The 27,932-nt window shown below is 52.1% G+C and overlaps 3 protein-coding genes across 8 annotated transcripts in view; all 3 read left to right on the top strand.

Annotated features, from left to right (window-relative positions):
• ATP13A3 (ATPase 13A3) overlaps nucleotides 1-4,430 on the top strand; it is a 64,968-nt gene extending 60,538 nt beyond the window's left edge. For all 4 annotated transcript variants that reach the window (XM_067301811.1, XM_067301808.1, XM_067301810.1 and 1 more), the window contains one exon: nucleotides 1-4,430. In XM_067301811.1, the coding sequence (XP_067157912.1) occupies nucleotides 1-198 (198 nt within the window). In that variant the 3' untranslated portion in view covers nucleotides 199-4,430.
• On the top strand, nucleotides 2,183-27,852 carry LRRC15 (leucine rich repeat containing 15). 3 transcript variants are annotated; one of them, XM_067301813.1, is made up of 2 exons: nucleotides 2,183-2,425; nucleotides 24,525-27,852. In XM_067301813.1, the coding sequence occupies exons 1-2, from the start codon at nucleotides 2,422-2,424 to the stop codon at nucleotides 26,279-26,281; spliced, it is 1,761 nt and encodes a 586-aa protein (XP_067157914.1). In that variant the 5' UTR covers nucleotides 2,183-2,421; the 3' UTR covers nucleotides 26,282-27,852. The 3 variants fall into 3 exon arrangements, with proteins under 3 accessions (XP_067157914.1, XP_067157915.1, XP_067157913.1); XM_067301814.1 differs by lacking the exon at nucleotides 2,183-2,425 and adding an exon at nucleotides 19,302-19,445; XM_067301812.1 differs by lacking the exon at nucleotides 2,183-2,425 and adding an exon at nucleotides 21,981-22,116.
• Nucleotides 7,599-10,222, top strand: GP5 (glycoprotein V platelet). The gene has a single exon (XM_013959616.2). It carries the CDS (start codon nucleotides 7,619-7,621, stop codon nucleotides 9,557-9,559), a length of 1,941 nt encoding a protein of 646 aa, XP_013815070.1. The 5' UTR covers nucleotides 7,599-7,618; the 3' UTR covers nucleotides 9,560-10,222.
• Nucleotides 27,853-27,932: the final 80 nt, after the last annotated feature.

The following is a 27,932-nucleotide window of genomic DNA, read 5'->3' as shown; positions in this document are numbered from 1 at the left end:
GAGGCTGTGGATCACTGGGGAGTTTGTTTCCTTTCTTCACTGTTTGGTTGTAGAGAGAAGACACCAAAAGCCAAGTATATGCATCTAGCTCAGGAACTGCTGGTTGATCCAGAATGGCCACCAAAACCCAGAACAACAACAGAAGCTAAAGTACCATCTCAAGAAAATGGTTCATATCAAATCATCACTTTAACATAACAGCGGATCTTGGTGGCATGCGTCTTTAGTAGAATTCAGAAGAATGTAATTTTCAGGCTTTATTTGAAATTACAGTATACTATACGTCAAATTCCGATACAGATACTTTCAACTATTTTTTGTCTGTCTGAATACAGAATTCAGAGCCAGACATCTTATGGCTATACATTTTAAAAATGTAGGTTATCTTAGGCAGAACAAAACTGGTCATCTTTTCTTCCACCTTCTAACTTAAAAAATATCATTATTCCAAAATGAGATGTATTTGAAGATTTAAACTGCAGGGCAGTTGAACAGGTTCACTTTATTTGCCTGGGATATCTTAATCATTGTTCTAACCTGTTTACCAGGGCACATGTTAATGTAAGCTCTATGATGTAATGCTTTCATGGTAGTACTAGAGGCACATAATGACCTTTTCTTTTTTGTTTGGCTGTTTTCTTGTGGGTTTTTTTTGTTTGTTTGTTCTTGGTTTTTCTTTTTTTAATTTTCACTGTTGAACAGCTTTGTGCCTCGGAATGGTTCTAAAGTTTTGGTGAGTGTACCCCTAAGTTTGTCCCTACTAGCAAGGAGTGTTTCCAGGTGTAAAAGTTTGTGGTTTAAGTTTAGTTCCTTAGTCTGCCACAGCAGGAATTGGGAACGCTATAGAAGCAATATGCTCTGTCCCCAAGCAGAAAGCACATTGTTCTCAAGTGTGTTCTTAGTGTCTCTTCTAGCTAACCCTGAAAAGGTGAAGACAGACTCCAGTTAAGGAAGCATTAGGCTACACCTTAACCATTTTGGAGAAGGAGGACTGGAGAACCTAACATTTTCTTCTCCATCTCACTTTTATTATATTTAACTATATATATCTCCACAGACCTTGCTTTTTCCAACAGAAGGATCAGGTTTTATTTTTAAATCTTAAGAGAATTTTATTATATGCCTTGAAGTAGTAAGGCCAAAGTTACTGCTGCAAGGAGAGGGTGGGGGGAGATATTTTCACAAGCCCACGCTTGGGACTTTTGCATGCTAAGAACATATGCATTTCAAAGTCTGCCAATGTCTTAAGTACTATATGTAGCTGTATGAAGCAAAACTAAGAGAAAATAGTTGAGCTAAAATCTTGTCTTGCTGTAGAACTAAGGCTTATCTGGATTTTTTTTTTTTTTAACTTGCATCAGCAGTAATGCTGCTTAAGTACTTGGGTCAGCAATGCACGATTTTGCCATTAGGTGGTGTCAAAGAAAACCCAAGACCTCTAGAAAAAATAGATCAGCAAAGGTGGAGGGGCAGGCATTGTCTTCACAAGCAGAGCTTAAAGAAAAGGGTGGGGGGTTTTTTGTTTTGTCCATGAGGAAGAAACCTCAAGCTACTTATCTTCAAACCATCTCCAACTTGCTGCACTTCAGAAAAACTTTTTTAGGTCTTTGGGAAGATAGCAAAAATGTTGGCTTTTGATCTACCTTTTTTTTTTAAACCAGGTGAAACTGTCTGATTCAGACGCCTCTGAACTTTGAGGAGGGCATCTAAGATCCAGGGCCGCCTTTTAGAGAGAACTCATGTAAGGAGTGCAGGGAGGGCCCCAAACTGGCTGGGATTTTTGATGTGTGTGTATTCTGATGACAGAATTTGAAATAGTGGGGTCTTTTTTGTTTGCTTTTCAAATTCCTGTGGAGACTGTTCCGTTCCAAAATTGTTTTAGTAAGTGGAATTTTTCCAGGTCAGGCCTAATTTCCTTGTGCTTTTTTGTAAGGCAGTCTGTGGCAGTATCCCCCACTGTTCATTTTAGGATTTTTGCAGTGTTGAACATACTGTGCCAATGGTGAATTTAAAAGTGGTGCTAAATGGTTTGGAAGATGGTTTTTCTAGAACTTGAGGGTTAGTAGATAATAACACTTGCTCCTCAGAAATAGTATGCTTATGGTATACTATCCTCCAGTCCAGCTGTCAGCTCTTTTCCTGATTTTTTTTTTTTCATTTTTTTTGGTGGGGGTGGGGGGTGGAGCAGGGGAAAGAACAAAGTTGTTTTATTAGCAGTCATTCAGCAGAGTAGTGTAAAAGTCTAAATAACCTGCCTTCTTTTGGTCATGAACATCAGATGACACTGGTAGCTTTTAAAGGGTCTGAAATTGTGGACAGGATGAATTTGCTAATCATGAACTTGAATCAGTTGGCTAATTTCTGCCAGTGTTGATTTCATACAATCTTTGTAGCATGGAATAACTGAAGAATAATTCTTAGATGAGTAAGTACTATTCCAAAATCTAAAGAAAAATTATATTGAAAAATGTTGTGAAGCTATGCATCTTGGACCTAGGAGCTGTGATATATCCTTAAATGAATAAGCTTTGTTTTCCATTTCATTGATCATTTTAGCTTGGTTGTTCCATCAGAAGTGAAAGGAAAAAATGTTTGCATTTTTCTCTTAAGTGTTTTTGCTTAGTACTTTCTCTAAACCGCTAACTTCACTCAGCTTGTTTGGGTTCTGAAGCTAGTCTTTCAATCATATTGTGCTAGTGTATTAGACTTATCTAGAGAGTGAGAAGGAAACCACTTATTTAAGGTGGGCTTTTCTTCAGAGAACATTTTATGGAATTTTTCTTATTAAAACTGAAAAAGCCCAGTGTTTCCACTTGTTGAAATTGATGATTAATGGGGCTAATCATTAATTAGGGTCGTGAGCATATTAGACTTGAAAATTTTGCCAGCATGTTTTTCAAGTGGGAGTTACCTTCCTCAAGATATGCATTCAGAATTAGTAAATGTTTCTGAAATTGCATGCGTGAGCTCTGACCTATTTACTTTCGACATATAGTTAAGAATAATAAATCAACCTTTCTGAGAGAGAATATTTCTTTTGTTCAGCCACAAAATAAACATTTTCATCTCCTGCAGTTATTGGGAATTATGCCTTTCTACCCAAGAGCTGGGTTTGGCCACCTATAATTTTTCTAATTTTGAGCAATTTAGTTTTTCAGGCTTTCAGAAATACAGCAAACTAGATCTGAACTAGCGTATTCAGTTTGTGCTTTGAAGTAAGATGAAATTCAGTTTATAGTGAAAAATCTGTTTAATGTTTATCTTGGAAGTCTAAATTCAGGTGAACAGACCAATTTAGTGAGTTCCACTAGATACTTGGTAGACACTTTCTTCCTGCTGTATATTTTGGCCTTACATTGAGAAGTTTGATTTATTATTAAATTATTTGTGTATGCAGACTTTAATCTGTACGTATTTTACTTTGATGTATTAGGATTTGTAAATATTACTGATTTTTAAATATTATTTATGCACATACTTAAAGGACTGGTCTACCCAGAAAAAGCAATTGCTAAATAATAAATGTTACTTTTTAAAAATAAATTGCAAGATCATTAAATTGTATATCCCTCAGGGCTATTTTAAAAGTTTTTTCTTCCCTTCAGATTTAATTAGCAGTAACTCTAGTTTCATGTGCTGTAAAACTAAATCTACTGTAAAAAAAACAAAAAAAACCCTGCGAATAACGCTTGAGCAGAACGACAAAAACATCCACAAAACTGTCCATATTCATTGTAACTTTAAATTGGAAACTTCTGCTGTTGCACTTTAAAGGGGAAAAAAAAAAAAGAAAAAAAGTTGGGTTTTTAATTCTATTTATTTTTCTTCATGAAGGTTGTGCTGAACAGTCATCCCAAATTGGGTAAATGATTCTGTACTGTATATGTATATACAGTATAATACTAAGCAGATGTGGAGTCCTTTTTTTTATGCTGCAAGTTTTTAACGCTTATGTTGGTCATCACAAAATGCAAGAGTTAAAGTTCTGTAGTATTTCTCCCATGAAATTCTGGATTGTAAACTTAAGTTTTTGTATGTTTAAGGGAAAGCTGTGGGGTTTTGAATTTTTAGAGTCTTGAATATGTTGATTTTATACGGTAAAGCTTCAGGTTTTTACAGCTATTTTCAACAAACTGCAGCTTGTTTGATAATTATGTGAACCAGAAACTACTCACTTTGTGAATTCCTCAATCCTAACAGATTAAAAGGCATTACAGTGCTCTCTAGAAGCTCAGCTTCCTTTTTATTTGTAAATCCAAAATGATAATACGTCTTTGTATTTAAAACATGCATTGCTGCTCTAGAATGGTACCCCGTTGTCAAAAGGCATACGTAAATAACTGTACAATAGAATTGTAAATAGTCTTGTAAATCATTTTTGTGACTGAAGCTCTTTGAAATAAAATTAAAATGAACAGATTCTATTTTAACTCTTTTCATTAGTTTCATGAAATTATTTTTAATCACTCCTCATACAGTTAGATCTGATCCAAAGCTTGTCGAAGAATAAAAACTTATTCTGGCTGATGTCATGGGTATCTTGTTCAGTCCCTGTTTTGAAGGTGGAGGCAGAGAAGCCTGCATGCAGAGTGTGTTTGCAATGCGTGTATAGCACTGCTGTTCTGGAATAGAGTAATAGCGACCTTACTTTCGCCTGATGGTTCATGAAAGCCATTTTAAAGCCACACCTTTTATCTTGAATAGAGACTTTTTTCCAGCTTTTGTTATCCAGATATTCCTTTTCTCTGATGCGTGGGAAGCAGTCTTGAAATAACTCTCCTGAGGGAATGCTCCTGATTGTGAGCGTTACCGATGTCCCAGTCATCTTTAGAAAAATCACACAGAAATAAAGACAGCTTTTCCATCTTGCAGCTCAGCCTCTTTTTAAATATTTTTTGTCAGAGCACATTGTTTTAAACTTGAAGACAAGGTATTTGAAATGCCTGGTAAACAAACAACTTCATTACAAAAACGTGGACTCTTGAAATTTCAAGCTAATGTTTCGATAAAGTTTTTCTTTCTTCAGGACCTTCTGACTTGGAGGGAGAACAGGAAGCCAAATGGGTCAAGTCTGGATTCCTTAGCCAAAGCATTAAGTAGAAAACCGTTCATCAGGTTGCTTTGACTCTAATCCTGCATGAAAGGAAGTGTCAGAGCAGCCTTGAGAAGGTACATATCACTCAAGTGTTTAAAATTGATGCATCCATTCCTACAAAATCTAATGCCTCTGTGTATCAGACCGCTGTATAACTGAGTGTCTAACAACAAATTTGAAACTTCTTTCCAATCCTAATTTGTACTGAAAGACACAAGTCTCTGGTTCTAACCAACCAGATTTGCATTGGGCTGGTTGGTGCACATACTCCAGTGCCGCTGTCAGAAGCTACAAGTGTGGCTTGTGCCATTGCATGAATGACTTGAATTTTTCTCCTGTTTTGTGAGTGGTTTCAAATTCTACTGTTGATAGCGTTGCATACAACCTATGGAAACCGGTTGATTCCATAACTAAAAAGTAGGCAAAATCTGCTATGAAGCTTAACATATTCTCTGGCCTTTGAAAGTAGTTATGCAAATATGAGTAAAGTAGTGTTATCTAGAGGATGCGTTTTGCTGTTTTTCTTCCCATTTAAAGTGCAGAATCATGGTGAAGCCTGATTGCCTGCTGTGTTCCTAATAAGTTCCTCTAAAAAGCAGATAAGCTTCTAAGGTGTCAGTTTGCATAGTGTGAAACAGAGGGGTGGAAAAGCAGATAAATGCTTGTCACTGCCTGTTTGTGGGCTAGCCCAGATCTGGTACTGTAGTTGCTGTTGCTACTGGGATACCTGAACAAGCCAAGGTTGGGACCTCCAGAGCTACACAGGAATAGCTCATGTTTTCTTGGTTTGTGATTCTGTGATACTTTCATGTCATCTGTGAATTCCTGGATTCTCTGGTGGATTCTTGTATAACATGGAAAAGCCCTTTGGGAGTGTGAAGTCTCAAGGTGGTGGTTGTTGCTGTTGTTGACTTACTGTCTCATTCAAAGAATTCTAAGCCCAATTCTGGAATTCAAAGGCCCAGTGAGAGCTTACTTGAGAGCATCTGTGTTGCCACTTGTAACTACTAGTCCTTTAATTACCTAGGAAGGGATGCTGATTTTACCAGTTTTCAGTTCTCTGAGCCTAACCTAGAGTTGTGTGTGGATTTTTTGTTTGTTTTTGGTTTTGTTCGTTTGTTTAACGTAATACTGGCTTCTGCTTTTTTGGCACTGCAGCTGTTTTTGATCTGTGGTGGTATGCTCTTGTCAGCAGTTCAGGCGTTTGAGAAATTCAGCTGTCCTACCTGAGCCTGACTTGGTCCTTTTTAAATGATCAGTTTTGTACCTATTTCTCTGTCATGTTGGTCTGGGAGAATTTCATCCTTGCTACTGGAAAAAGGTATGTTGGGATGAAGTTCTCCCTCTCCCCCAATATTCTCAGTACTGAAGACTGAAACAGGCAGTTTTAAGTATTCCAGTTATGTCTACACCAGTCCAGGTTGCTGCTTCTCCTACTGATCAGCCAGTTCCTTGACTTTCAGGGTTCTAGTTTCTGATATACTTGGACTTTTTGATTTCACTAAGGACAGATTCCTAAACTGTGGAAAGATTTCTGTTTGACATGGTCTTTTAAGTGTTGGCCTTATAGCTACAATAGTTTAATGGTTGCTTTCCTGTTCCTTTTTTGTTTCAGTGTATATGCAACTTTTGGACTGAGTGGTACATTTTTTGCAGATCTAAGGATTTAATGTCCTTTATTGGTACAGCTTTCTAGCTAACATTACAGCATTTTATTCCTCTCATTTAATTTCATAGTATTTTTAATAGCTCTGACACTTTAGTGTTGTGTTGAGCTGTTGAAACGAGACAGTTGTTTGTTATCAGAGGCTCACTACTGTCCTTTGCTGAATTAGCTCTTGTGTTATTTCAGGCTACATCAAAAATAGCCTGTTTCTTCTTGTGTGTTCTTGAGCTGTTCCAAGAAGTGGTCGCTTGCGAGTGCTGAGAAATGGTTTAACAGAACTGTGCCCTTTTGTATGTGGCCACTTAAAATACTACAGGAGTTGTAGGACACTCTTTTCTACCTCATTATCAATTTTTGCATGTTACTTCTTTTATCCCTTATCAGTTAAGCTTTTTCCCTGTGCTGTAGCTTCTATCAAAACAATAAGAACAATGCTGTAAAACTCTGTATGTTTAAACTTGTAAATTTTAGATAAGCCACAATAAAAAGAAATATTGTGGCATAATGTTTTTATTTTCAAATAAATATATGCCTTATGACTATTTAGGAGCAGTCTTGTGGCTTGTATATGCTTTTGGTATAGTTGACTAGTACAAATATATAACAAGTAGTACTTGAATTATAAAAGAGCCTTATCTATACTTCTCAATGTAAGCTGAGAACCTCAGAAATACTTGCATTCAATAGTAAGAGATTTTGAAGTTGGCTTTCAAGCCAGACAATTTCTTACGTATTTACGATTTCTTTGATACTTTCACAAAATTTTGTCTGCTGCTGCTAAGTTATTAAATACCTGTAATCAACCCCTGACTCTCTTATCTCTTGTAACAGCTAATATTTCTGGTGTTTCGACAAGGATGTTGGTGTTTCTCTTGTCAGTGGTGATCAAGCTTTTCCTCCAGTTGGATGCATCTGTTTGTCCTGAGAAATGCGACTGCTCTTTGAAAAATGGAATACGTTGCTCTGGTCCCCATATAAAAGACCTGGAATCATTAAATCTGCCTTGCAACGTGACAGAAATTCACATAACGAACACAGATGTAACCTACTTGCAGGATGTTTTTTCTAGGATGTTGGAGCTACAGCATCTCATCTTAACTTCAAACAATATCTCTTTGATTTCACCAGTGGCTTTTAAAGGCTTGAGTAGGCTAAAAGTCCTCACACTGCTAGATAACAACCTGGTTGAGCTTCCTGCAGAAGTGTTTGATGACATGGAATGCCTTCGGCAATTGATCATTGAAAGTAACAGGTTGAAACGCATAGAAGAGAATCTGTTTGACAGACTAGTCAGTTTGGAGGAGCTTTTTTTGAACAAAAACCAACTAACAGCGCTTCCTAGCGGCGCACTAAAGAAACTTGCCAAACTCAAAATACTGAACTTGTCGAGGAACTCTTTGGCAGCACTGCCTAGAACTATATTTAGTTCATTGACCAGACTTCAGAAGCTGATGCTGTATTTTAACCAGCTCTCTTCAATAGAGTCTGGTTTGTTTGATAGCCTGAAGGAGCTGCTAGAGCTCTTCCTGCACTCCAATAACATCCAGTCCATTGCCCCTGATGCATTTCACTGTCTTCGTAAACTAAGAATCCTAACGCTCTCCAGAAACAAGCTTGGGCTTTTGCCTCCTGGGCTTTTTCTGCACTTGCCTAACTTGTCTAAATTGACCTTGTACAGGAATCCACTGAAGTCTCTTCCAGAAGTGTTGTTTGGAGAAATGAGGAATCTTGGTAGCCTGTGGTTGTATCACACAAAGCTCTCAACTCTGCCAGATTTTGTGTTCAGTAACTTGACAAATTTAGAGCTTCTTGTGCTGAGTTTCAATCCAGAACTTAGTGTTCTTCCTAAGAATGTATTCAGTGGTCTGAACGAACTGCGGGGCCTGTCTCTGCATGCAAGTAATATTTCCAGTCTGCCAGAGGGCATCTTCCTGAGCCTTCAGAAGCTGCAGAATATTTCCATTTTTGATTCAAGGCTTGAGTTTCTTCCTAGTAACCTCTTTCATAATCTCAAGCACCTTCAGAAAGTTTACCTCAATGGTACTAAGCTGCAGTCTCTTCCTGGAGAATTTTTTACTGCTTTACCTGAGCTGCAAGAAGTCTTCCTTGACAACAACCCTTGGAAATGTGATTGCCAAATTCTTGGCTTCCAGGAATGGCTCCAAAAGAACATTGATATAGTAAGAAAACCACAGTCCCTAATGTGTGACAGCCCACTGGTACTGAAGAATATTTCTCTTGTGGCTCTAACAGATCATCATGTGAACTGCCTGCCAGCCACAGCCACTATATACCAGACACTCAGGAGCTCATCTCATTCCCAAATTTCAACCTCCCTGGTGACAGAACAGCTGAAATCAACTTTGGCAACCACCATAACAGCGGTGCCCAGCACAGATGCTAATGCACCCACATCGATGCCTCTTGCAACTCTAGGTTTTACTTATTCACATGTTCAGGGTGTTGGACAGTCTCATTTCTCAGATGTTCCAACCCGAACTTCTCCCAGCATCACAGTAGAAACCAACAGTGTAAGAGGAACAGATTTAACTACTTTTGCCTGGTGGGAGGAGTTGCCAGCCCGCATGAGTGCTGAGCCATATTTTAATACTAGAGTTGCCTATTGTCAGTTCTTCTTGTGTCTTCATAGTTTGATTTTAGCAGTCCAAATTGCAACTGTTGTGATCACTCTGTATGTGATGTGTAAAACTAGGCAATTCTTACACTCTATTCCTGCTCAGCCTGTTGTTCTGATAAAAATTATAAAAAAAGAGAATATCAGCCAAGGAAGGGATTAGAAACATTGTTTTGGATGTAGTTCCTGCATTTGGGTGGTTCCTGCTTGATTCGGATATGGATTACAAATCTTACATAGCAAGAACCATAAATGCCTTGTCTTTACAGCATATTGAAAATGGGCTTTTATGTAGCTTAGTGTTTGCCAAAAGTGATTGTAATCACTGTATATTGTTGCAATACACAGTGCAAGGGAGAGGGAGAGCTGGAAGGAAATCTGTGGTCACCTCCATGCAGCTGAGGCCTGTGGCTCAGGGCAGTTGCGTTCCTGGTGAACGCTGTATATAAAGCTCTGCTTGCTGTTGTGCTCAGGCTGCTGAAAGAGAGAGGACACTTCTGAATGACCTGTGTGCTCTATTGGAATCCGTTTGGAAGAAAAAATGGCAGCAAAGTAAGGAAGCAGCTGCAGGGAACACTGGGTTTTAACCCTTGTCTAAAGGTTGCCTATAGTACTCTACATGCTTTTCAGGGCATGGGAGGAAGAAGGTGGTAATAACCATATCCAGAGAAAAAGCTGTTTAAAGTTAACAGCAACTTCCTCTAGCTTAAGCAGAGAAAGCTAGATAAGATGCTGAGATGGAAAGTATAATCTTAATGTGTTTTTTTTTTCTGAAGCTTTGTAATATTACTACAAATATAAATTTCAAGTAAATATTCTTTCATCTTTAAATTTTTGAATAGTGGTCTGCCAAGCAAGGTGTTTCTTGGTGCACGTTGCAGTGAGTCATGAAACTGGAGTGCTGGACACTTACCCAGGCCTGAAGCTCAGCCCTGCCGGAGAGCAGAGCGCAGCAGGGCGCTCCTTCGCGAAGCAGCGCTGGTGGTTGGAGGGTTGGTATTGACAGGGCTGGGAGAGGCAGGGCTGGCTTCTCCTGGGCACGGCTAGGCAAAGCTCAGCGTGCAGCAAAATGGCAGGGAGCCTGCCTGATCCGAGGGCCCTGAAATATCACCTCAATTTTTAAGTTGGTAGGGGAGCGTCGGTATCTTCGTGTTAGATTTCAGCTTGCAGTAGCTGTGGGTTTGGCTTTATGGAAAGGCAGAACTGACCTGTGCTTAGAGTTATCCAAAGCACAGGAATGAGAAGGGCACAGTAGTTACTTTTTGCCTCAGTAGTTTTTACCTCGTCCTATTACCTAGTATACTCCCTGGCTTCCAGCCCCTTGAATTGTTAATATGCAAAGGCAATTTTAGAGGGCACTACTGAGGGCTTTGGTCTTCATACTGAAATGCTACGAATATTTTGAATGATATGAATATTTTAGTGTGAAAGTAGACTGGGGTAGCTGTCAGACTGCCTGTGTTTTTGATAGCTTTTGAGTTTAAACGTTATTTTTTAATGTGACCTGTTTTGTTCTTACAAGCTCTGCTCTTGTGCTCAGAAGGTAGGGCTGGATTAAGGAGCTCCTGGATGTGGTTTTTGGCTGCTAGAGCATGAAAGCCTACACTCTAGGAGCCAAGATGGTCCTTCTGAGTGAGGCCATCATGATGGCTTTCTAACTATAGAGAGATCTTTCCTGGATGGCCTTGAAATGGCACTTTACAAGCCTGAGGTGAAAGAAGTTGCATGTACTGCAAGTTTGTAGCAATAGTTGTGTCTCCCTGTTGTTTGCTGCTCTAGGCAATGAGAATAAATTATTGACTGCTTTGCCTCACAGTACTCTGCTGCTGAACTTGAATTTCTTTTCTAGCCTGCAGAAAGAGGCAATGTGCTTCTGTTATGTTAAATAACCATCGTCTTGCTTGTGAGTTTTACCAAAGTTTAACAAGTCTGGTAATAGAGCCATCTCTAAAGCAGAACTGTGACTTACTACAGCTAGTGAGAAGCAAACTGGGACTGGGTTCATAAACAAATGCCAGAATATTTATTGTAGTCTATTTAAATGAGAAAAACAAAGACAGCATGAAGCTTTCTTGGTGTTTTTTTTCTGGGTTGTTGCATGCAAGCACTTAAAAGTAGGTAACTGGTATAAATTTAGGTTCTTACTTGGACAAATGTAATGACTGTATGGTGTTCTGCCAACACCAGTTTTGGTCGTATCAGCGCCACGCAAACATCTGCCTACAGCAAGCAGGAAACCAGCATAATCTGGACTCATGTAGAAATTGTTCTACAAACTCTGTGCTGGTTAGTGAGGTACTTGAGAAATGCACTCTCAGCCAAAGGGACTTCGATGCAAACTGTCAGATTAAAAAAAAAAAAAAAAAGAAAAAAAAAAAGGCAACAGTTATCCCCATATTCGTGTATAACAGATACTCTACGTGACTGACCTATGCAAGAGATGTCCTGTGCTGGCAGAATGCACCAAGAGCAGCAGGTGAGCAGAAGCTGCTATCTTCCTGAAGCTCCTTTTGGCTGCCCTGGCTGCAGGCAGGTCAGCTCCCTCTCGGCACTTCTCTGGCTCAATTTGCTGCAGTCACTGAACTTTGGCACATGGGGCCTCTGGCACGTGGCTGCGTACAGTCAAGTGCTAAGAGGAGGATGATTCGTCTTTACGTGCTGTCATCATCTTTACATGCTGTCATAGGGCTTTCCCCACTCCTGAGCCAGACAGAGGAAGTGAAGTCAGTAGAGAACAAAAGGCTGGAGCAATAAGGGCTTGGGGTGTTTTACTAACTCTTCCTCTCTCCCCCATGACTGGGATGTCATGTTTTGTGTTGCCTCTGATTCATTGCTTGTTGCCCAGCATAGCTCAGCCCTTCTTGGAAAACTCCTCTGGCTTTGGGAAATCCAGGGATATACTTGTATCCCATATCTACTCAGCCTGGAGAAGGGACTGTCTTCCGGGTCAGCATGACAGCTCGTGGCAGGACAGGAGGCAGCAGTGAGTGCTGCTTGAGTAAAGTGCAATTGCATCTTGGATTCTTTCTCCGAGGGAAGCGTTGCCTCGCTTGTCAAGTTTGCCCTTCTCAAATGAACACGTGCAAGGTCAAAGGTGGAGCCCTGAGGGCTTAGCCTTGCTGGCTTTTTCAAGTGTGGTTTTCTTGCAGTCAGCTCCTCTCTGTTGCCTTGGCGAAGTTTTCTCTGGACCCTGCAGCCCATGCCTCTATGAGCTACTATGTCCATCCTTGGCCACTAAGCTGGACTTGGGATGACCTGCAGGCTGGGAAAGGTTGGAGGTATCCAATCCCTGGCCCATGGGGAAAGCCCTGCTGCTGGGCTTCTCCCTGGCTGGGAAAGGGTGGATGCAAAGCATATCTGTGCTCTGTGTCAGGGATGTTAGCTCCACACCCTTGGCTGCTGTACAGGCCCAGGACTCAGAGCCTTGTTCAACAGACATGCATGTTAATCAGACCTCAAAGTCCAGGAAATGCCTCTGGGACTGTGTCCTTGTCAGGAGTGCTTGGAGTAGCGTTTCTAATGTAGCTTATCTAAGGGTCTTCCATGAGTCTCTGTTTCCTAAAACTCATGTTTCTGTGGCAGCCACTCCTGCTCTCTCTGCTTCAAGAAATCCTGGAGTTGAGAGAGCTCTGACCTGTTGTGCTGGGACAGCAGGACTTTGCAGCATGCTTGTAGCACGATGTCATTGCAGGTGCTGGTCTCCTTCACTTGTCAGCACTGAGTGCGCTAAGTTCCTTCCCAACAGCCCGGAGAACGCAGCAGCAAAGAGGGGATTAACTCTTGCCTTTGCTCTCCCCACTGTGCCAGCAGTTCTCTGCCTCTTCTCCTGGCTGCTGTAGCACAGGGTTGCGCTCCCTTCCAAGCCAGCAGCACAAGCGTGCTCTGATTGTGTCTCCTGACATCTCTGCTCTTCCCATCTTGTGTCTGCTGTGAGAGATCTGTAGCCATTTGAGGGGCTGAACCCTTTGTCACTGCTTGCAGAGGTGAGCAAGCTCATTTGTCCTTCTACTAAATGCAGCTTGTTTGGAGGCAGCAATATGGACAACTTGTGGGTACAGGCTGATACCTTTGTGTGTCCCGGAGCGCTTGTCTGTAACACAGCCAGGCCTGGTTTGGCTTCTCCTCTTTGGCCCTCCAGCACACAGCAGTAAGGTTGGAGTCTGCATCTCGGCTCCTGCTCCTCCCTGCCACAGTGGTGAAGAGAAGCTGGGTGGTTCATGCCACTGCAGTTGTGCTTGAGTCATCAGCCAAGAAGACACCCAGCAAAAGCTCCATGGTTCAAGAGCGTGTGCAAAAGCTGGCAGTGAGGCAGGAGCTCTGCGGTTTTCTGGCTGACGTTACTGAGAATTGGCCATGTCTCTCCTCCAGGTCTTGGACCAGAACATCTTGCCTGGGGAAGCTGATTCAGCAGCAGTGATATTGGAGCACGATATTTCCTAGGAATTGGAGAATAGCTGGGGAGGAGGTGATGCCAAAGGCACATATCCATGGGGCAGGGCTGTTGTGTATAAACTGAACCTGATGATCAAGAAGCTTCTGCTTTTCCTTTCCTCCATCCCACCAGGGTTGAGGCAAGCTGTGGAGGTGAGCTAAGCCTCCATTTTCTTAGCTGAAGTATGAGTTCGCATCCCCTTCCCTCCCAGGTTTTCATGAGCAGATGAGCCTTTGCAAAGCCTCTTGACTGAGCTGTGCTGTGTGAGAGCTGTGCACTGCTGCAGTCCTGGTAATGCTGTTTTATTGGGAGGGAGGAGGGGGGCTGCTGCTCCAGTTGTACCCAGAGCCGTCTCACCACCAGGCTTGGCCCCTCTTGTGCAATCTTGACTGTCGTGTTTCTCTGATGTGCCAGATCTCCAGCTGTGTCTTTGTTTCTCTCTAGATGAAAAAAGCCCAGGGCAAGGAGCCAGCGACTGCTGGCAGTGGCTCAGCACTTGGCCCCAACTTGCTGTGCAGCCTCCTGCCTTCTTCCCTGGGTGGAGAGGAGAAGTGGGGTACGTTCTTACATGGAGTGTTGGGTGCCGTGGACTTGGGGCACTCCCTGACTCCTTGTGCTTGTGGCAGGGACAAGTGGACCCTGATGGCTACATTTTACAAGTCCTGCCTGGGAGAATGGGTTGAAGCTGGTCTGGAATGGCACCCAGGCTCTCAACCATCCAGCAAGCATCTCTCCATCCTCCTCGCATGAGCAGCAAAGCCCCCCCACCATTGCCTCCTGCTCCAGCTAGTCCTTCCCTTCCTCCTCACCCTCTCCCAGCAGCCGCGCCGCCATCGGACAAGTTTTTTCCGCTTTGGATTATCTCTCCAGGAGGACTTGGCCGGAAGTCCCACATTCCTTCCATGCTAGCGCTGCCCTGGGCCCTCGCCAAGCCCCTGCCTTGCTGCTGCTATCGTGTGGGGCTCAGGGCCAGGGCTCTGCTGCGGTCCCGCTTGCCGTGTGAACACCAGGGCCCTGCTGGTGTTAGCGTTCCTAAATGCTGTTTAGGCAGTGGTTTGTTGATAGCTCTCGCCCTGGCGCTTGGATGGAGAACAGGCTGACGATGAAGTGTTAGTCTGAGTGCTGGTTGCAGCCTGGCTCTGCTTCATCACTGCTGTCCCTCCTGCAGGGACCAGGGATGCTTCTCCATTCCCAAAGCTCCTGGCTGTTGTTCTCCAGAGCAGTTTTGCCACGTGACCCGCGGAGGGTGCCCTGGCTCTGGTGTGGGTTCCTAAAAAGTTTAGGAGTGAGTGTGCATTGGGGAAGGGGCAGCTGGTGTCCCTCTAACTGGAGGTGGATGATGGGGAAGGTCTCAGCACCAGTTTGCAGGGGACCCCTCATGCAACTGTTATTTCACACCTCAATGCTCATGTGAGCCTTACCTGCCCCACACCACTGCGCAGCTCAAGCATGGAGATGTCCTGCACTACTCCAGCTATGGGTTGGAGCACCGAGGGGACCCTCTCTTCTTTCCCTGGCTTATAGCCCAGCACCAAGTCCTCCTCTTCCCTCTGGAGCAGAGCAAAGTTTGGCCTGATGCCTGAGGCCAGCTGGTCTCTGCAAGCACTTTTTTTGGGGGAAGGGACTTTCTTGTAACAGGCAGTTTGCAAGAGTGCAAAATAACTGGGGTGTCCCAGCCCAGAAATGCAGAGAGCAATGGGACCTGTGACGGAAATGTCCTCCTCCAGCCTGCATGCCCTGGCCTTCCAGGGGTGTGAAACCGGCCTGGGAGCTGGAGGTGTGCTGGAGAGCAGAGGGCAATAGCGAAAGAAATGGCAGAGCTGTTTTCCCTCTAGCTCCTGTGCCCTGTATTGCCACCCTGTCCTGCCCCAGGACCAAGAGCAGCCAGGGGAGGTGGGTTTGTCCCTGCTGGTGCACGAGGTGCTCAGGGGGACAGGATGTCATACTGGTGTCCAGCTTCCCCCTAAAGTGCCTTGCTCAACATGTGGCTGAACTCAGTCCTGAGCAGTGTGCTCTGCTCTTGGGGAGGCTGGCTGGGCCAGGGCTTGTCCAAACTCCTGCTCTGCGTTCATCTCCAGGAAGACAGGTAGGAAGCTGCACATGGGATTTGGAGCAGGGACAGGAGACTTGTCTGGGTCCTTGGGCTGGTTTGCAGGGAGCCCCTGGAGAGCACCTCTGTGTCCCTCTGCTCCACAGCCAGATGTGCTTGTCTGCAGCAGCCTGGCCTGATCGCCACTGGGTTCCTCAAGGCCGGGGAAGTGAGGCGCCCATGGCGTGTGCCCTAGGGGTGTTGTCCCTCTTCTACCTGTGTGCAAGCTGCAGGGCCTGCTGTGTGTGGAACAAGCTATGGGCAGCCCATACCACCCCTGGGGGACGCATTGCCCATCTGAGCAGCAGCAAGTGCTTGGGGCCGTGGAGGCTGTTGTGATCCCTGGCCCTCCAGTGGAGCACGGTGGCAGGGCTTGCGCTCGCCAGCCTGGCCCCGGGGTCGGCAGACCCGGCTGCTGCCCCTGTGCAGCAGCGCTGTGTGGCTGAGTTCTCTCAGCTGTTTGGCAGATGAGTAATGCTCTCTTCAGGCCAAGCCCACAAGCTGCTAATTTTAGCGATTACTTGGATTTTTCCAAACGGTCGCGAGTCTCTTGGTGATTCAGAGCAGCCCTGCTTGGCTGTGCTCGCAGCCCTGGCCATGTGAATGTGCTGGAAACCTGCCAGCATGGATGGACGCAGGGACTGTCCTCCCATCCGGGAGCAAGACAGACCTCCCCAGAAGAGGGTGATGCTCCAGTATTGGGACTCAAAGGGAGGGTACCAGGAGGACAGGGGCAGGCTGGGCTGACAGACTGCTCAGGATGAGGTCTGGGGTGAGTCCTATTGGATCTGCTTAAGTGAATGATTGTGTCGAAACCTCACCGCTGTGAGTGAGGGCTGCGGGAGGAGATGGGTCTGGGACCTTGTAGAGCAGTGGTGTTTCGGGGTGAGCTCAGCATGAGCGAGCACCAGGGCTTGTGCAACAAGTCACAGGATGGACAGAAGCCCCAGTGGGGCTGGGATCCCAGATTGCATTAAAACCATGTGACCTGGTGAGCGCAGGTGAGGGTCGCCTGCTTGCTGGCCCTCCCGGGAGTCGAGGGCCCCAGGCAGGGTGATGTGGGGCAGGTTCAAAGCCCAAGGGGTGAAGTTAGCTGGGGACTGCTTGCCACAGCACCCCAGCTGATATTGCCTCACGTGGGCTCAGCAACGCTCAGCTGTAGAAACCCCAGGGAGCTCCCAGGGCAATGACACCTCCTCCAGCCGGCGTGGTGATTGCCAGCAGCAAGGCCATTGGGGGAAGTGTCACATACTGCTGCTTTTTCCTGCAGAGCTGCCTTCAGCCGCAGCCTTTGGTGAGGAACTGGAAAACCATTCGTGCTCGAAGGTGGCTTTGCAGTGGGCTGGGGGCGCTGCCTTTGGCACTAGCCGGGATGCCCACCACCCTCCCTGCAGCCCCTGGGAGAGGGCAGGTTGTTCCGGCGGTGCGAAACCTGGGTTTTGAGGTGACTGAGCTCAGCATCTCCACCCCAGAAAGCAGCCGAGGAGGGGCAGGGAAGAAGCGACACCCCCAGCCCTGCCCTGATGCCGTGTAACCTGTTTCCCCAGGGTGCTGTTATTTCTGTGCCTCGCGCTGCCTGTGGCCTGGGAGGCGCCTTGGCTCAGCTCGCCAGCCAGCGTGGCAGGGCTGGCAGCGCGGGGACACAGCTGGGACCAGAGGTTTTGCTGCTGGCTCTGAGTCATGGGGTGCTGAGCTGTGCATCCTGCCCCTCTCCAGGGGGTGTAGGGCTCGGCAGGGGCTCCCCACAGCCTCAGTTCTGGCTGGGAGGGGGGGTTCAGCCCTGCTCTGGTCGGTCCAGCTGCACCTGGGGAAGATCCCCACGGACGTTGCTGGACTCTGACGCTTGGCTGTAACGCGAGGCATGCTTAGCTCCATCCAGTATCATGCAAGCTCGGAGTTGCACAGAGCAGCCTTCCTTCGGAAAGCGCTTATCTCATCCCAAACCATATCCACATGCTGTCTTTGGGAGCTGCCTTCCCCTCCAGATGTGCTGAGCGTGGCCTGCGCTCTCATCCTGCCCGCGGCTGTTCCTCCTCCCTGGCTGACCTGGCTGTGGTCATCTCCGCCGTGTGCAACCTGGGGCACGTTCCTATGCCCTGAGGGCTGTTTCTCTGGCTTTGGGGAGTTAATGTTGTGTCCCCGCAGTCCCCGAGTCCCCGTGTGAGGTTTAACCAGCTGCTGCCGCTGGTTCTGAAGGCCTCAGGAGCATAAGGCAATGCCTGTGCCCCAGGAGCGAGGCTGGGGAGCACTGCAGAGCTTGTTTCTGGTGAAGCATGTCCCTGGGGAAGCCCTGCAGGGCAGGGGAGAGCAGGGGGGAGATGCACCTTTTGAGCAGGGCCTTTGGGCTGTTGTCGTGGCCCCCCATTGCCTGGGTCATGGCAGGTCCTAGCTGTGCAGACCGCTGCTGGGAAGGACCTTGGAGGAAAGAGCCAGGTTCCCTGGGGTGCTGGGCCCTGTGTTGGTGGCTTGCTCCCCATGGGTGCTGGAGTCCTAAAATCTCCAGCAACGCCTGGGGTTCAGCCCCATGGAGCACCTGTAACCCTTGTTGCCCAGACTCTGGTCAAGGTGGGAAAGGGCCCGGGGCTGCGGGAGCCCCAGGGACAGGATGGAAAGCTCCATTTCTTCCCGAGCCCCTAAGGATTGCCCTCGCTCCCTGCCCACCAGCACCTCGGTTTCCCGCAGCGCTGGGAGCCCTGGTGCTCGCGGGCAGGGCCCTGGTTCCCTGCTTTCCCGGCTTTTAGGGGTGCCGGGAGGCAGTTTCGCCTGGTGCGAGCGCCTGGGCAGAGCTCTCTGGCGCGTCTCCATCGGAGCACGCCCAGGCCCCAGGTAAGGGAGGGCTCTGTGGTTCCCTCCCCGTGAGGGCTCGGCAGGCTCATCCGCGTGGGCCTGCCCTAGGCACCGCTGCCAAGCGCGGCGGTGTGAGTCAGAGCCGCGGGAGCAGGCCTGCCGCCCGGCTCCGCAGCGCTGCTCATTTCTGCTTGTGCCGCCCCGGGAGAGGCAGAGCGGGCTGCTGCCCGCAGGGAGGCTGGCGACCGCCGCGCGCCCTCCTGCCCGCACCGGTCCCCTGCCGCATCCTCGTCCCTGGTGACAGGGGCTGGAGCGGGGGCTCTGCTAACCGAGAGCCTTTCGCCTTCCCTCCTGCTGGGGAAACCCAGAGAAAGCCCTTAAAACCCAGCTCTAGGAAGCCTTTTGGTGAAGCTGCACGTGCTCTAACTTGCTGCGGGGCCGTTCGCAGCCTGGCGCTGCCGCAGGGCTGGCGGGGCGAAGCCGCGCTCCTGCCCGGTGCGCGAGAGCGGGGCGGCGGTGCCTGCCTTCCCGCTGGGGGGTGGTGCGGGAGGCAGCAAGAGTTACGGTCTAACTCGGCCCGTCTTCTTTTATTCTTAGGGATGTCTTGCAAACAGGCTGGTCTTTTCCAAGCGGAGGCCTAAGCCAGTTACGGAGGCGCAGATGAAGGCAGCTTGGTTTTTGGAAAGGCCGTTACCCGACACGAGACTCCCCTGACGCCTCGGGCGTTTAGAGTGGAAGCAGGTACAATAACCTGTGTGTTCCCTGGTCTCTCCCCTCCCGGGGGCGACGGGGTTGGTGTTCCTCTGGTTGGGCTGCACGGACCACGGGGTGACCGCGGGTGTACGGCGCGCTCCCCGCCGGCCCCCATCCCGGTCCTGCGCTGCTCCTGGGGCAACGCTGCTTGGAAGAAGCTGAGTCCGACATTCCTCTGTCAGCTGGGTTTTGGGTGGTGGTTTTCAAGAAGTGCTGGGTCTTAACTTCTGTGGTGCCTTGCTGGAAAGCCGTGTGCTTCTGGGATGAGTCACAGCCGGCCGGGAGCCCAGCAGCGCTGCGCTCGCGGTGAGCAGACAGAGCTGGCGGATAAGGGCGCGATAAGGCAGCGAGGGCCCCACGCTTGTGCCGGGGCCGCGGGGAGCCCGGCAGCTCCCAAGCCCGCCGCCTGACCTCAGCTGCAGCGCTGTCAGGGAAGCGGGGAGTTTATTTTGGGAACAGCAGCTTGGGAAAATCTCTTGTGTGAGCTAAAGGACTGACGGACGGCATTTTAAAAATGTCCCTTCTCAGTGCCCGGATCCCCGGGCGTTGCTCCAGGAGCAGGCGGGCGAGCAGCGTGCCCGGCTGGGGTGGTGCAGCGGGGTAGCTCCAGCCCGCGTGCTCCCTCGCCGGCTCGGGAACGGGGTCCCCTGCGGTCCCCCACGTCGCATGGCAGCTGACTGCTGCCACCCATGAAATGTGAAACATCAGTGGCGCTCGCCTCCGGCTTAGCTCCCGCTCCCCACCCTGTTCCCACGATCTCTGCTGCCCTCCTCCAGGTCTCGCCGAAAACTCCCATCTCGGTCCCTGCGGTTTTCTCCTGCATGTTTATCCCGGTCCCTCTGCCACAGGGTCCCTATCCCCTGCTTGGCTGCTCTTGCTGCCCTGGCGTTGCCCCGTCCCCCCGGGCTCTTGGCCCTGCGCCCTGGCGTGCCGCTGCGCAGGATGGATGCCAACCTGCTCGGCGTCTCTGCGAGCCCCTCTGCCCGTGCTCTCGGCAGAGACCCTCCTCGCAGCCGTGCCTGCCCGGCGCCCTCCCGTCGGGGCGGCGGTGGGGAGATGGGTCCCGGTGTCGTGATGAGGAGCGTGCACGGAGCCAGCACCGGGCTGGTCCCGTCTCGGGCAGCTCCTTATCGCCGGATGGGACCTGGGCTGTGGCTGCTGCAGCTGCTGAAAACGTGGGTGGGCTGAAGTGGGATCAGTTGTGTGGAGAAAGTCCAGCGGCTAGCGCAGCGTTGCAGGCTCAGGGAAGCCCAAGCAGGGCCCGAGCACCCTGACTTTCCTGTGTTATCCCCCAAATGCCTGCAGCTCCTGGCTGCAGCTGCATCAGGCCTGTGGGGCTGCCCGCGTCCCTGCCCTGCCTGCATGTGGGTCCCAGCGCTCCCATCCCGCCCCAGCCCTGGCTCCCCGGCACCCGCACTCATGGGAAAAGCTCCGGCCTTCCAGAGGGCTCTCCGAGGCAGGACGCTCTGCCGTGACAGCAGCCCAGCCTCCGATGGTGCCAGCAATGCCACGGCTGCAGCCCCGTGCCGGTGTCCTCGCGGGGTGCGCAGGCTCGGTGCGGTGCCGGCATGGGCAGAGCCCTGCAGCGGGGGCTGACGGGCACCCGGCTCGTCATCGCTCCCTTCGGTGGGCACTGCTGCCCCGGGCTCCCCCCGTGCTGGGCATGCTGCAGGTCTCTGGGCTCTGCACCTGCACCGTGCCCAGCACCGCTGCCGGTATCAGCCCGGAGGCGTTTCTGGCACGGCATCGCCAGCTGAAGCAGCCTGCTGCCTTCTGCCCCGCTGCTCCCTGGGTTTTCCAGTCCAGCGCGGGTCCCGGTCCCCCGCTGCCCGGCTGCCCGGAGAGCTGTGCTGGTGCGTCGGGGAAGGAAGCAGGAAGGGCGGCACGCTGAGCGTCGCCGCTACCTCAGACGCTCAGCTGGGCTCGGGACTGCCCCCAGGAACAGGATGTCTGAGCCCCCGGTTCCCCAGCCACCGTCTGCTTCGGGCAGCGCTCCCCAGCCTGGCGTTCCCCTCTTACTCACCGTTTCTAGTAAACAGGGTTGGCGCGTGTGCAAACAGGGACACCTTGGAAGCTGCGGAGAGCGCAGAGACTTGTGCACCCCTTTCTCCTGGATGGAGGCGAGGGGAGCCTCGGTGCGCTGCTGCACGGGCAGCTCCGGCCGCGGGCACGACCCAGCACCTCGTGCAGCTGGCGGTGACGACCTCCTCCCAGGGCTGCGGCGTGCAAAGCGAGCGCACCGAGGTGAGGCCCCAGAGCAGCCCCCGTGCACGCGCTGTGACGGCAAAGGGCAGGATTGCACCTGTGGGGCCTGGCCAGGACAGTGGGGCACGCGGCCGTGTCCCACCGGGGGCTCCGGGAGCCGTCTGCACCCAGCGTGGTCTCGGGGCCGGCTGCTTTGCTTTAAACCAAGGCACCGGGGTTCGCAAGGAAGAAACCAAAAACGCCGTCTTTGAGACAGCCGGTCTGTTTGCTGAGGAAATATGAGTTGGAAACAGCTCTGCTGCCGTAATTTCCGTAACCCCGACGCTGCCCCTGTGCTGATTCATTGATTTGGATGGGTTATATACTGGGAGGGGAAGCATGAACCACACTCGGCTCACTTGCCAGCGCGGAGCACCGCTCGCTGCGAGCTCTCGGCTGCGGGACGCACCGGCGGGTAAGTCTCCTCTCTGCTCCCAGCCCCGCGAGCGCTGCTCCGGGCTCCGCGGGACGGCCCGGGGTCGCAGCCAGGCTGCGGGACGTGCGTGCTCGGCATCCCTGCTGCTGTGATCAGATGGAGGTGCTTGGCTTGCGAGGGGTCTCCAAAAAAAATGAGTGTGCTTGGGCATAGTGGGAGGTGAGATATTTGCATAGGTGAAGTACTGCAAAAAATAGCCCCCCCCCACCCTCTTAGATTTTACTGTTCCTCCCTCCACTTTCCTTACGGGTTAAGCTTAGGAGCATTTGGATGCTGAGGTGCATGAGTTGGATGGTAGAGAATATTCAGCCTCTCTGAAAGTTTTTGTCCCTAGAAGAAGAAGAAGAAAAAAAAAGACAAATTGTTTTCAGCTGTCTTTCCTGAACCGCACTCCAGCTTGAATGCTCTCTAAGCTTACTTAACAGGGAGTGACATGAGCAGGGCTTTTGATGTGCAAGGCGTTCAGTGAAATTTATAAACTGCTTGCTATAAACAGAACCGTTCTTGGATGCAAATTGTTTCCATATGTAAAACAAACTCTGCTGGCTTTTAGAGGGTTGTCCCCTTCCTCTAGAAAGCCAGTATTTTCCCTCGCAGGAGCTTGGGGCCTGTGGGAGGGGGCCGTGCCCTTGCAGACCCCCAGCCCCCTGCACCCTCCCCAGCCGGGGCTGGTGTGCCCAGGTGTCTTGTGCTCCGGACTCGCCTGTCCTCGGTGCCTGGGGAGCAGCAGGTTTTCGCCCTCCCTTGTGCCCCTTGAAGCTGTCAGCCAGGGTCCAGCCTGTGCCGCCCTGGTACAAGGCTGCCGCTGTAATCTGCGGAGAGGGGGGAGCTCCCAGGCCAGAGGAGGGAGGAGAAGACACCCCGAGGAGCTGAAGTGGATGATGCCCGTTCCTGTGGGGTGAGGGAGGACTTCTGCATAAAGCCCTGGCTTGCCACGGGGCGGTGGCCAGTCCCCAGGGAGCCGGGGAAAGGCACCAAAATTGGATCCACCCCACCCTGGCAGGCGGGGTGGCAGCAGTCACGGTGGTGGGAGGGCACGTCTCAGCCCCGGCTGATTTTGGCCGCAAGAGCAGGCTGTCCCACTCGGACACCCACATGCAGGCTGGCCCCAGGGTGATAGCGCCTGCGACAGGCACCCACGCCGGCCCTGGTGGCAGCCGCGGGCGTGCAGGGCGGTGGCACCCTGCTGGTGCTGCTGGCTGCCCGCTCCCGTCCCGGGAGCCCCCGGCCACAGCTCGTGGGTGGCACCGGTGGCCCGTGGCCGTGAGCCTGCACTGGCCTCGCCACCGCAGCCACAGCCCGGCTGCACGCTACCGCCCTGCAGTCCCTGCAGGGACCGCCTCGGTGTGGGGACCGCCTCGGTGTGGGGACCGCCTCGGTGTGGGGACCGCCTCGGCGCGGTGCCCGCCGGCCGGCCGTGCTGAGCCCCGTCTTGACCTGGGGGTAGTGGCTGAGAAACGCTTCTGCAGCACTGCAGTGAAAACACGTCCGGGGAGCGGCTGCCAGCACTGCTTTTGGCTCCGGGACAGGAGCGCGGAGCCATTCGTGGGCGCGCCGTGCCTGGAAGGTGCCTTGTGGGTGCAGCTTCCCGCCCCCCTCCCGGGATCCCCAGGGCCCGCTCGGCTTTCGGCGCCCCAGGCTGACTCTGGTAGCTGCTGGTTTGAAGTTTTCCAGTGCTGGGCAACGCTGGGAGGCGAGCCCTGGTTGTTACAGCAAACGATGCTGCACTGCAAAACAGGAAACCGCACTCCCAGCCGCTGCGGGCTCCGGAGGAGCGAAGGGAATTGCAGCCCTGCTCAGAGGATGCCAAGGATGCCACCAATAGCTGCGGTATGGCAGCGAGGCGCCGAGAGCCCCGGATCTGTCCTGCTCCGTGCTCCTGCCCTGCGCTGGCTGGCCAGCGCCTTCCCCAAGCCTTGCACACCCTCCTGGGCTGCAATGCCGGAGGGTGGGAGTGCAGCAGCTCCCGTGGCCTCGGTAGCTCTTTTCAGGGAGAAGAGCGGACCCTGTCCCTGAGAGCAGCCCTTGGGCAGCGGGATGAGCCTCAGCATTTAGCATGAGCCGTTGTGCCCAAAGGCTCATCCCTTAACCACACAAGTGCTGTCCTTAGTGTGTCCCACACTTTGCTCCCCTCCAGTGTGACCAGGTACAGCTGGGTGCACAGCGGGGCGCGGGTGCACCTCGCAGCTCTCCTCCTTTGAGCAAGGCCATGCCTGTTCCCACACCTTTCTCCTTTGGCTCTTCTTGGCTGCCCTCTCAAAGGGGCCGGCTGAATCTGTCACTTTGGGAGGTGTCGCAGGGTGATTGATGGTGCAGGAGGCTCCTGCCAGCACGGCTGCAGCACCCTGGGAAGCCCAGCACTGAGCTCCCCTTTGCTTTCCCTGCAGGACATATGGAGCAGAGTGGCTGGGTCCTGCTGCTTGTGGGCTTGCACGTGGCCTGCGTTGCCCGTGCCCAGTGCCCAGAGCAGTGTCAGTGCGTCCGTGCTGCGCAGGTGGAGTGCTCTGGTGCCAGCATCACCGCTGTCCCCAGCCCCATCCCCGAAAACACCATGACCCTGCAGATCATCAACACGCGCATCACGGAGCTGGGCGCCGCGTCCTTCGGCAACGCCTCCATGCTGATCGGGCTGCGCATTGAGAAGAACGACCTGTCACGCATCAGCCCCAGAGCCTTCCAGTACCTGCCCTCCCTGCGCTACCTCAGCCTGGCCAGCAACAAGCTGCGGGAGCTGCCTGTGAAAGTGTTTGAGCCCTTGGGCCAGCTGGAGTCACTGCTCCTGTCCAGCAACCAGATCCTCCACATTGAGCCCTCCCACTTCGCCCCGTTGAGCAACCTCAAAGAGCTGCAGCTGCACGGCAACAACCTGCACGAGCTGACGGAGGGGGTCTTCGACCCGCTCACCAGCCTCACCAAACTGAACCTGGCCAGGAACAACATCGACCACCTGCCGCCCCAGGCCTTCGAGCGGCTGACGCGGCTCCAGGTGCTGCGGCTCTATGAGAACCGGCTCCGGCAGATCCCTGCGGGTGCCTTCGACGGGCTGCCGGAGCTGGAGGAGCTGGGGCTGCACCAGAACCAGCTGGAGACGCTGTCGCCGGAGCTCTTCGTGCACAATGAGCGCCTCCAGAAGCTGTATCTCTCCAACAACCTCATCACCGCCCTGCCCAGCGGTGTTTTCTTGCCCTTGCACGCCCTTTCCAAGATCACCCTGCACGTCAACCAGCTGCGGGAGATCGCCCCTGGAGCCTTTGGGCCCATGCCCAACCTGAAGGAGCTGTGGCTCTATGACAACGAGCTCACTGGCCTCCCCGAGGGTGTCTTCAGCAACCTCACCCAGCTGCAGCTCCTGGTGCTGAGCAAGAACCAGATGCGCTCGGTCTCGGCAGGAGCTTTCCAGGGCCTGGGCGAGCTGCTGGAGCTGTCGCTGCACTCCAACGTGCTGCAGCGCCTGGACGCTGAGGCTTTCCGTGGGCTGCCCAAGCTGCAGAACATCTCGCTGCAAAACAACCAGCTGCGGGCGCTGCCACAGGGCCTCTTTGGGGCCACGCCAGCGCTGAGGAAGGTGCAGCTGCAGGTCAATGTCCTCGAGTACCTGCCAGCAGGTGTCTTCGCCCCACTGACTGCCCTGCAGGAGGTGAGGCTGCACAACAACTCCTGGCACTGCAACGAGAAGATCCTCGCTCTCAAGACCTGGCTGGAGGCCAACCAGCACAAGGTGGGCGAGATCCCCCCCGTGTGCGCCCTGCCGCTGCTCCTGCGGGGCGCTCCCATCGTGGGGCTGCAGCGCGACCAGCTGCTCTCCGACGGGCTGCCCGTGACAGCCGAGCCAGAGAGCTTCACGGCCACCTCACGCCCCGGCACCCCGCTCTCTGCGCGTCCCTCCAAGCCGGCCTCCACGGCCACGGAGACGGGGCACCCCACAGTGCTGCCGGCCGCCCCCGGCCTCGCGGAGGAGGAGGAGGAGGAGGAGGAGGAGAGGGGGCAGTGGGGGCTGACACGGGTGCAGAGTGGGGTGGTGGTGGCGGTCATTGTGCTGGTGTGCGTGGCCCTGCTCTGCGCCCTCGTGGCACTGGTGGCCTACAGCTGTAGGAAGAAGAGCCACGTCGTGCTCATGAGGATGAAGGCGCCCAACGAAGCCTGAGCGTGGTGGCCGGCAAACCCTTGGGGGAGCGGTGTTGGTGAGACAGCCCCTTGGTGCAGCCCATGCCTGGGACCGGGACACCTGGCAGTGACCTTGCGTCAGCTGCAGTGGACAAGTTGGACGGGCCAGCATCGCTCTGCGTTCCCCGTGCTGCTCTGCTTCGCCTCATGCAGGCCCTCCTCTGCAGGGAGGTGAAACCCCGCGATCACGCTCGCTCCTCTCCGGCCCCCTGCCCCCAGCACGGCCTCCGTGCATGCTTCCCTGCACACTGGGGTGTCCCTGGGGCCCATCAGGCACGGTGTGGGGTGCCGTGAGGCAACCCGCATCCCCTGAGCCTGACAGGGCAGGGGCTGCCCAGGGCTCAGCAGGGAGCTGCAGCCTGGCCGTGGTGGTGCTTTCTGGAGCAAGGGCGGCATGGTCTTGCCCATCCTTCGCCCGGCATTGCCCTTTGAGCAATGCCTGCTGCTTGGTCCAGCTCTGCCTGCTGCCCTACCCCAGCTCCTGGTGCCTGTGCCTTTGCTCCTCTCCCACCCCCACGTCTGGGAACGCAGGGTGCTAAACTATCGCACAGCGCCAGGGAGTGCAACAGGGGCCTTCGCCCTGAGCAGAGCTGCATGTCCTTGTGCTGGTTTGCAGCTTGTGGGCATCCAGGAGGGGAACCCCCGGGGCAAGGCTGTCTGTGCCTTGGCCCCGTGCCTGGACGGGTCTCCTGACCCTGAGATGCTCCTTGGTGCTACTGCAGCCCGCACAGAGTAACTGGCTGTGCCCTCCCGGCCCACAGGCAGCACAGGGTTGAGAAGAACAGCATCTTCCCCCAGCCCCCTCTCAAGAAAGGTCCTGACCCTAACGCACTTGTGCTCGCCCTGGCAGGAGAGTCCTGTCCCCGGGGGCTGCGTGCGAGTGCGTGTATGGCCTGGGCACAGCAGCAAACCGCTGCAGCCAAGCTGCAAGCCAAGGCGTGAGCCCCGCGGTAGGCAGATGCTAGCCTTCCCGAGGCCGCGCTGCTGCCTCTGGGGTCACAGAGTGCTGGGGCGGGGGCGGGTTGCAAGGAGGCCGTTGCTGTAAGGAAAGAGCTAGGGGCTGGGAGATCGGCATGAAGCACGCATGGAGCTGGATCAAGCGTCTGGCCATGCCAGCTGGCCCTCGCCCAAGGAAGCACTTTGCAAAGCCCCCTCCCCGGCGTGGGCCCCTCTCCCTGGTGCTGGGAGAGGCTCCCTGCACTTGGGCCCTGGTCAAGCACAGCTGCTGGAGCATCCCGGGGCCGCAGCCCAGCAGGACCTGGTCTAGCTCACCGCTGCACATGACCCCGCAGCGCTGTGCTGGTGCTGGGCTGTGCTGGGGAATGTCACCGTGGCTGTCAGAGAGCCGGGCGAGGGGAGCTCCCCAGTACCTGCCGGTCACCCTGCCCCTGTGCGCCCGCCTTCGTGCCGGGGCAGGCCCCGCGCTCGCACACCAGTGCGCTCTTCCTGACTCGCACCTGCAGAATATCCTGGAAACATGTGAATATGCATCTGTGCTGTTCAGTACCTGCTCTGTGACCTCTCCGATTAAAGTACAATTGTCCATCTCCAGTTCCAAGAATTGTTTGTTTGCTCCTACGCGTTACGCGGCCCTGTGCCCTTGGAATAACCCAGCTGGGATGGGAGCTTTG

The sequence above is a fragment of the Apteryx mantelli genome, chromosome 9 (assembly GCF_036417845.1).
Source record: "Apteryx mantelli isolate bAptMan1 chromosome 9, bAptMan1.hap1, whole genome shotgun sequence".
NCBI lineage: Eukaryota > Metazoa > Chordata > Aves > Apterygiformes > Apterygidae > Apteryx > Apteryx mantelli.
This window is presented reverse-complemented; position numbering and strand designations above follow the sequence as displayed.